The sequence below is a fragment of the Macaca mulatta genome, chromosome 2, assembly GCF_049350105.2.
Source record: "Macaca mulatta isolate MMU2019108-1 chromosome 2, T2T-MMU8v2.0, whole genome shotgun sequence".
Classification (NCBI taxonomy): domain Eukaryota; kingdom Metazoa; phylum Chordata; class Mammalia; order Primates; family Cercopithecidae; genus Macaca; species Macaca mulatta.
This window is the reverse complement of record NC_133407.1, coordinates 163,117,478-163,125,901: the sequence shown is the minus strand read 5'-3', so window position 1 is coordinate 163,125,901 and position 8,424 is coordinate 163,117,478. Positions and strand designations below refer to the sequence as shown.

Sequence of the window (8,424 nt, the reverse complement as noted above, 5' to 3'; positions counted from 1 at the left end):
TCTACCTCCGGGTTGCCCTTGAATTCTTTCCTCAGCAAAGCCAAGTACCCGGGCTGCCTAAGCCCCACTTTGGGGCTCGCCTTCCCCGCGTCAGTTCGTACTCGCTGGACTCATTCCTTTATCCTTTTATTGTTTTTACATGCTCTCCTTCCTAGATCCGTGTCTAATCTACACAGCTTTCTGAAACTTTATGTAGTCTTTAGAATTTTATAACCTGCTCCTGCTTTTCATATTGTATTATTTTCTTTTCTTTTCTTTTTTTTTTTTTTTTTGAGACGGAGTCTCGCTCTGTCGCCCAGGCTGGAGTGCAGTGGCCGGATCTCAGCTCACTGCAAGCTCCGCCTCCCGGATTCCCGCCATTCTCCTGCCTCAGCCTCCCGAGTAGCTGGGACTACAGGCGCCCGCCACCTCACCCGGCTAGTTTTTTGTATTTTTTTAGTAGAGACGGGGTTTCACCGTGTTAGCCAGGATGGTCTCGATCTCCTGACCTCGTGATCCGCCCGTCTCGGCCTCCCAAAGTGCTGGGATTACAGGCTTGAGCCACCGCGCCCGGCCTATTGTATTATTTTCTTAATATTTCAAAACACCTTTGAACAAGTCAGAATTTCCTTTTTTTTTTTTTTTTCTCCTTTAAAATTGAGTCTGAGTAACTCGTCTTGTGTTCATTTATTCTACATTCCCTCAGCCTGCATTCTCATGAGTCCATTTTGCTCTATATTCATCTGGACATTAGACTACTTTGCAAATATTACCATTTCTGCCCGTTCTTTCTGTACTGCTTGATTGTCAGCACCTGGAAGACAAACACCTCATCTTCCATTTTGTCTGGATTTCCCCCACTGAGCCTAGAAGACTGACTTAACACTGACTAGTGTGCTGTGTGCTTCACGCGGTGGGTGCTTAATAAACATTTTAAAACAGTATTAAAATGTTGAATAAATTTGACAGCAGTGCTGCTTCTCATCATTTCAAACGCCAACACTTTCTAGGTCCCTTTTCTAGCAACCATTTTCCAACATACCTACATGCCTCCAGACATTTCAGCCAAGCTGGGCTCTCTTTTGATCCATCTTTCTTTGCCCGAGTTATGGAAATATTGTTTACATTTTTTCCCCTGAGGAGGGAAACCCAAAGACCCTGCTGTGAAACTTGAAGTTGCTTTTTCACCTTGGTAATTGGGGGAGAGGAAAGGACAGCAAGGATAGAGAAGGTTTTATTTCCAATTACTTCAGTTTTCGCCCCAGATCGTCTTTAACAATAAGATACAATGCCCCTATGAGTATTTTCACATCTTTATGTTTTTAATTCTTTGCATCTGAAGAGTGCTAAGGATTTTAGGCAAGAGGTTTTAGTATTTTAACTAAGATGATTTCCTCATGAGCTTTATTCAATACCTCATTTTCTTCTTGACCTTCTATAGTCAGTCAGGCAACATTTCTCTTATAACATCATTTGTCCTATTAATCATTATTTCTTACCTGTGAAAAATAAGCTTACACTTAATGTTGTATGAATCTAGCATGGTAACGTACAGAAAAGCTTATTCTCTTCTTCTTGGGTAGGGAATTCTGTTCTGCTTAATCTATTTGTTAGCTTATTTAATCCTCACAACAACTTTGCTAGGTGGACAGGAGTCATTATCTCCAGGATAAGGAAAAGGAAACTCAGAGACGTTAAGTGACTTATCCAAGTGACACAGCACTGTTAGACCCACACTGAAAACCCGGACTTCTGACTCCACAGCTAGTCCCACACAGCTCAGCTTTACATAATAGGCCCTGGTTGTGTCAGTAGAGACAAGGCTGCTAGGAAGAAGCAGCCGAGTGACAGATGAGTAGGTAGGGAGCGGCGGTGGGGCAGGTCGAAACGCGAGAAGAGCACTTCGCGCATGCGCATATCACTGAGCGAACACGGCCGTGTTCAGGAAGGTAGGAGAAAGAGGCGGAGCTCCTTGTTAACGCCATCGCCAACCTCTGCTAACGCGCAGGCGCGCTTCCTGAAGCTGAAGGTCCGCATAAAGACAAAGGGCCTCAGAATCGCGCAGGCGCAGTTGTGCCCTGGGTCGCCAAGATGTCGACCTCAAAGTACAAGCCGTCGCACCTGGCCACTCTGCCCGAGAGCCTCGACCCAGCTGAATACAACACATCTCCGGAAACCCGGCGGGCGCAAGCCGAGCGGTTGGCTATAAGAGCCCGGCTGAAACAAGAGTACTTGCTTCAGTACAACGATCCCAACCGCCGAGAGCTCATCGTGAGTGCGGGGCCTGCCGGGCGGGAATAGGGTCCGAGTCCTGGGAGAGACCGAGAGACCACGCAGTGTGTCGGCCACCGTTCCCGATCAGTATCGCAGACGCAGGTCTTCTTCAAGGCCTAGCCAACTCACTACCCTTTCACCTTTGCCAGAGCTTGGCCCTCGAGAGGACCGGCTCTGGAGTCAGACCTGGCTCGGTTTGAATCCTTGATCACTTCCTGCCTGCGTGACCTTAAGAAAGTTACTCACTCTGCTTATCCTCCCTCGATTTTCTGTCTGCAAAATGGGCGTAATATAGTGCTTACTCTTTTATCAGGCTGTTAGGATTAAATGAGATAGAGCGTGTGACTGGCCTAACACAGTGCCTAGTTCGTAAGGCGTGTTCAGAAAATGTTTCCCTCTCTATATATGCATATATATATATATATATAATTTTAAAGAGCTGGTGTTTACTTTTCAGTTCACACCTCATAGGGGTACTGCTCTCTCCTGATGAGAATACAGTGATTCCTTCAGCCTGCATCTTTTAAAGACCCTGCAGCTTGTTGAAGTTCTAGGCTTTGGAGTCAGAACCCAAAGCACTACTCATTGGCTAACTCTATTACTTTGGGCAACTTTAACTCCTCTGAATTATAGTTTCCTGATTTCATATATAAATGATGTGCATTCTTTATAGAATTATGAGGTTAAATAAGATAGTCTGTGTAACATTCCCAGCACATAGTATATGCCCAGTAAACTGGTAATTAACAGGTATGCTTCTATCAGATAGTTTTCTATACAGGAGCTAAATAGGTCAAATACGATGTTAACAGAACAGGACATTTCCCACACGTTGCGTTGGTGTTTTGGAATTTTGGGAAGTTATGAGGATTGAATGAAAGTTACAATGTGCCAGGCACTGTGGTAAACTTTACATATCACAACTATTTGGATAATTAAGCTCTACTACTGTCCCCATTTTACAGATGAGAAGACAACGTGGGAAGGACAAGTAGGTCATATAGAGGTGCCCCTTTAGCAGGTGATAGAGCAAAATTCTAACCCTGGTTTGTGTAACCCACAGCGTCTGCTTTTAACTAGTAGGCTGTACTGTCTCCAGCCAGAACCTTGTTAACTTGGGAAGAGGGTGCAGAAAGACACATTTATTACAAACTCACATGATTGGGTTTGATGTGTTAGTGTGATGCATTAAAAGAGAATAAGGCCTCAGTCAGACCTGAAACTGAAACCAAGATCTTCTATCTTCTAGCTAATATGCCTCAGGGTAGTTTCAATTTTCTCATGTGTAAATAGAGGTAATACTACCAGTCTCTTTGGTTTTGTTGATTAAATGAGTGTGTGACACTATCATTCATTAATCAATACATGTAAATTGTCTTGCCTAATTTTTTTTTTTTTTCTTGAGAGAGGATCTTGCTCTGTTACCCAGGCTGGAGTGCAGTGGTGCGATCTCGGCTCAACTGCAACTTCTGCCTCCTGGGCTCAAGCTGTCCTCCCACCTCAGCTTTCCAAGTATCTGGGACCACAGATATGCGCCACCACGTCCGGTTAATTTTTTGTATTTTTTATAGAGATGGAGTTTCATCATGTTGCCCAGGCTGGTCTTGAACTCCTGAACTCAAGCGATCCTCCTGCCTCTGCCTCTCAGAGTGCTGGGATTACAGACTTGAGCCACTGCGCCCGGCCATCTTGCCTACTCTTTAAGAATGATTGATTGAATCAGTAAATAATTGCTCAGGGTCTATTATGGCCCTATTTTACATGCCAAGATAACAATGGAGATCAAAACAGGCAAAAATTCCTGTCCTTGTAGAACGAACTTTCTAGTAGGGGAGACAAGAAACAAGTTAAACAATTAAAATCATTTAACATATTAGGTAGTGGTAAATGATTTAAAAAAAAAATAAAGCAGGGGAGATTTGGAGTGTGAGTGAGTAGTAGGGGAGGGAGGTAGCTACAATCTTAGGCTCAGGGAAGGCCTCTGTTTGAAGGTGATATCTGAATAAAGATCTGAAAGAAGTGGGGTGAGGGACCTCGCTCTCTAGGAAAGTAGCATCAGGGAATAGCAAGTGCAAGGGCCCTTAGGCAGGAGAGTGTCAGGTTAATTGAAAAACACTGGAGAGACCATTGTGATTAAAGTGGAGAAAGGTGAGGGCAGAGTGGGACAAGATCACACCAGACCTCATAGGTCATTGTAAGGACTTTTACTGAATAGGGAATTTCGTGATCTGGACTTAACAAGTTCTCTGGCTGCTTAGTTGAGAATTGACTATGGGGAAAAGGACAGGATCAGGAAGACTAGGAGGCTTTTGTAGTAATCCAATCTGTTGATAGTGGCTACCAGGGTGGTGGCAGAAGGCGATGAGAAATGGTAGATTCTGGGTGTATTTTAAAAGTAGAGCCAACCAAGTTTGCTGATAGACTGGATGTGGTGTATGAAAGAGGAGTCAAGGATGACTCCGAGGTTTTTGACCTAAGTGATTTTAAGAATGAAGTTGCCTTTTACTAAGAAACACAGGAATGTGAGAGGAGAAGGTATGGAGGTGGAGTAGACTATTGGGAAATCAGTTTGGGATATGTGACATTTTAGACGCCTGATAGACCGTATGTCAGAGTTGAGCAGTTGGTTGGATATTGAGTCTGGAGTTCAGGGTGGAGTTACAGGGCTGGAGGTAAAATGTTGGGAATCATCAGCCTTTAGATAGATTATTTAAAGATTATTTACTCCCTTGACACTGTCAAGGGAGTAAGTGTAGATAGGAAAGACCAGCAAGGTCTGAGGTCCGAGGTCCAGTATTAAGAGATTGGGGAGATGTGGAGGAAAAGAGCAAAGAGATGAAGAGAAAATGGCCATAGAGTTGGCAGGAAATCCAAACAGGTGTGGGCCTGGAAGTCAAGTGAAGAAATGATTTCCAGGAGTTTTCACCATGTCAGATGCTACTGAGAGTCCACTGGACTTCTAGTGATGTCAGAGGAGGAAAACTCTTCCTAGTGTGTCTTTTGGAACCTCTCTTAGTAACATTACTGGGCTTAATGAACTATGTTCATGGGGCAGTTGGTATTTTTATGAAATGAAATGTCTGTTTCTGGAAGACAGATCTGGCAGATATTAAAGCACAGAGAGGTGACTAGCAGATTGAGAAGTCTGCCATTTGATAGTCATTCAAATACATTTATAGCAGAAAGGATGTAAAAATAGATGCATTAATCCTTTCAGCTATTGAGCTTTAACATCCTCTTGGACCTACATCTGTGTCTTTACCCTCTTTCTTCTTGTTGGCAGTATAGGCATAATAATAAACAATGCTGCAGAAAACTTGCATGTGCTTTCGTTTTAATGTGCTGTGATAACATCAATAGTTTCTAGAACAGCAGAAGATATTTTGGGACTTTGTATATAGTAGTGAGTGCCTACACCCTTGAGGAATTTCAGTCTGACTGAAAGGAACCAGGAGCATTTCCATTATAAAGTTTTTTTTGTTTTTTTTGTTTTTAAAACTTCTGAGCTGCAGCTGATTATTTCAGGGTAAAATTGTTGTAATTTAGTTTGAAATATGACTGTGAAATTATTTTAGTTCTACAAATCATGACTTCTTGATGTTGGTTAGGACCTTGAATATGCATGTTATATACTAAAGTCTGAAAGCTGATTTTATTTGCTTATTTTTATCTGTCAGTTAATTGGGGAGACTAATTTTGTAAAATCACTTGGGCATTTAGCTAATTAAATTTAATTATGTTTTTGTGGGTAGATTTGCTGTCCATGGATAGTTATTCTAGTATAAATATATGAAAATGGACAATTATTTTCTTAACCAAGACAGTCTGATTATTTTTCTTTAACAACTTTGACCTTTCTACAAAACTTTTAATAGTGTGAAATGTCTGAATTAATGCTTTTAAAATATCAGTCAAGTCAGCTTAAAAAACTTACAGTTCAGCTAGCCTACCCCCTCCTTCATTTTCCTACAGCTTATTTGTAGCCTGGAAAGACTATTTTGGTAATAGCATTAGAAAGGATCCTGGAAACAAAATACAAAGCATGGTAGAGCATATGAAATCTGTTTCTCTTCATTGGGAATACTGCATGGTTCTGATGGTCACACTTGACAATGACGCTAAGAACAGTCCAGAGAAGAATAGATAAAAATGACAAAGGAGAAAAAGTGGCTTCTATGACAGTTTAAAGATTAGGATTCTTAAGTAAACAGAAAGCTAATTGGTGATATGAGCCTTCTACATACTGGAGGATTTGAACACGATCATCAGAATTCGAAAAACACCAGAAATGAAAGATCTTTCCTGAAACTGTTTAGGAGTATTCATGATATACCCTTAACTGTTCTAGAGAACAGAATGTGTCTGTGCTCCTTCACAGAAGTCCCTATGAATTTGTTTCTCAATGTGATCCTTCTTAAGCTCTATAGCTCTTTGTTTTCATTAATTTTAGGAAAATCCTGCCTTGCTTCGTTGGACCTATGCAAGAATAAATGTCTATCCTAATTTCAGACCCACTCCTAAAAACTCACTCCTGGGAGCTCTGTTTGGAATCGGGCCCCTCATCTTCCTGTATTGTATTATCAAAGCTGACAGGGTAAGTATTCAGACCAGATGTTTAGTATTTGAGTGACAGGGTCCCTCGCTAGGGGCCAGCTGCAGCTCCTTCTCCACCAGTGCCCCTCCCACCTTGGGGCTGTACGCTGCCTTCCCTTCCTCTCTTCTTTTATCTTTATTCCTTTCCAGCAGGAGTTAAAACAAAGTTTTCAGTTACCTTTGTCTATTTTTCTTAGTTCATTTGTTTTTAAAAAAGATGATGTTTATTGGGTGAAGTATTAGCAGAATACATAAATCATTTAGTGCGTTTCCTGTTTGTGTGAATTCTGTTTACGTTGGTCACATTTTGCGAATTAATGTTAAAACCTATTAATACTCTAGGGACAGAGAAGCACAAGCTGCCTGTGGGGAATAGCTGCCATCAGCAGCCTGGGTATATGATTGTAGAGAAAGTCAAGCTGATCTTTGGCACCAAACTGTTCCACATCTGGTACTAAAGCCTGAGCTGCAGCCCCCAGGATTGTGTTGCCACTGGAGCCCACTCATCTAGCTTTGTCTTTAACTGGCCCATCTGCTTTCCCATTAGAGCTCGTGTATTTTGATTATCTGGTAAATGATCTACTTAGCAGAAAGGTAGTCCACACTTTCCCAGAAAGTGTTTGCATTTTGCTGTCAGTGTATGCTTTTAAGTGGGATAATATATTTCTAATGACTAAAATGTGAGTAAGATGTTTTTGAATAGGAGCATTTTCTTACTGTCTCTTTAGTTCCTTAGATTACTATTTCTTCGCACACTCCCTGGGCTTTAGACAGTGGGATTGCAATTAGGTTTGGAGTGTTTCATTCTCTTTGTCAGTTGTACCATGGGTTGTGCCAAAATGCAGTTTTTCTTGTCTTTTTTATTATTTATTTTTATCTAATATAGCCAACTGGCAGAATATATTGTTTTTAATGTACTTTTTTTCTGTCTATACAGGATAAGAAAGAAAAACTTATCCGGGAAGGAAAATTGGATCGAACATTTCAGCTCTCATGTTAAGTCTGGCAATGATGACTATATGTATTCCTGCCTAAATAAATAGTTTATTAATCATTAAGTAGTAGTTTCTCTTTCTTAGTATTACCTTGATTCAATGTTAAAAACTTATTAACACCCTAATAACACAGAAGCAGAAGCGGCCTGTGTTGGGAATCACTGCTGTCAGAGTGACAGCAAACATTTGCTGGACGTTGAATGAATGAACATAAATCTCTTTCCTCATTAAACTGTGAGCTCTTAGAGTACAGATTCTACAATCAGTTGTTCAACAAGCAAGTGTTAGCTATGAGCCAGGCATTATGTTATGTGCAGAGAATACAACAGTCAATAAGACAGAGCCTGTTCTTAAGGAGTACATTCTCTGACAGCTGTTTATTGAACAATTATTTCAGTGCTTACTACCTGTCTGGTACTATTTAATACCTAAGCCCTTGTCTGGCCCCAGCTGCAGTGGTAAATGCAGCCAAACTAACACCAATGTAAAAAATACAATCGAGATTCAGGAAAATGATGTAGGCAAGCTGATGAGAAGCAGTTCCACCTGAGGAATTTAGGAAGGTGGCATTTGATCTAGGCTC

At 41.3% G+C, this 8,424-nt stretch overlaps 1 protein-coding gene across 2 annotated transcripts; it reads left to right on the top strand.

Moving 5' to 3' along the window:
- Positions 1-2,001: 2,001 nt before the first annotated feature.
- On the top strand, positions 2,002-7,904 carry NDUFB4 (NADH:ubiquinone oxidoreductase subunit B4). 2 transcript variants are annotated; one of them, XM_015129909.3, is made up of 3 exons: positions 2,043-2,250; positions 6,704-6,847; positions 7,784-7,904. In XM_015129909.3, the coding sequence occupies exons 1-3, from the start codon at positions 2,071-2,073 to the stop codon at positions 7,844-7,846; spliced, it is 387 nt and encodes a 128-aa protein (XP_014985395.1). In that variant the 5' UTR covers positions 2,043-2,070; the 3' UTR covers positions 7,847-7,904.
- The last annotated feature ends 520 nt before the right edge of the window (positions 7,905-8,424 follow it).

Excerpts from the sequence above, each read along its gene's own strand:
- NDUFB4 (XM_015129909.3), top strand. The coding sequence starts at position 2,071 with ATGTCGACCTCAAAGTACAAGCCGTCGCACCTGGCCACTCTGCCCGAG. Across the intron at positions 2,251-6,703 it reads CCAACCGCCGAGAGCTCATC|GAAAATCCTGCCTTGCTTCG; the intron begins GTGAGTGCGGGG and ends CATTAATTTTAG. Across the intron at positions 6,848-7,783 it reads GTATTATCAAAGCTGACAGG|GATAAGAAAGAAAAACTTAT; the intron begins GTAAGTATTCAG and ends CTGTCTATACAG.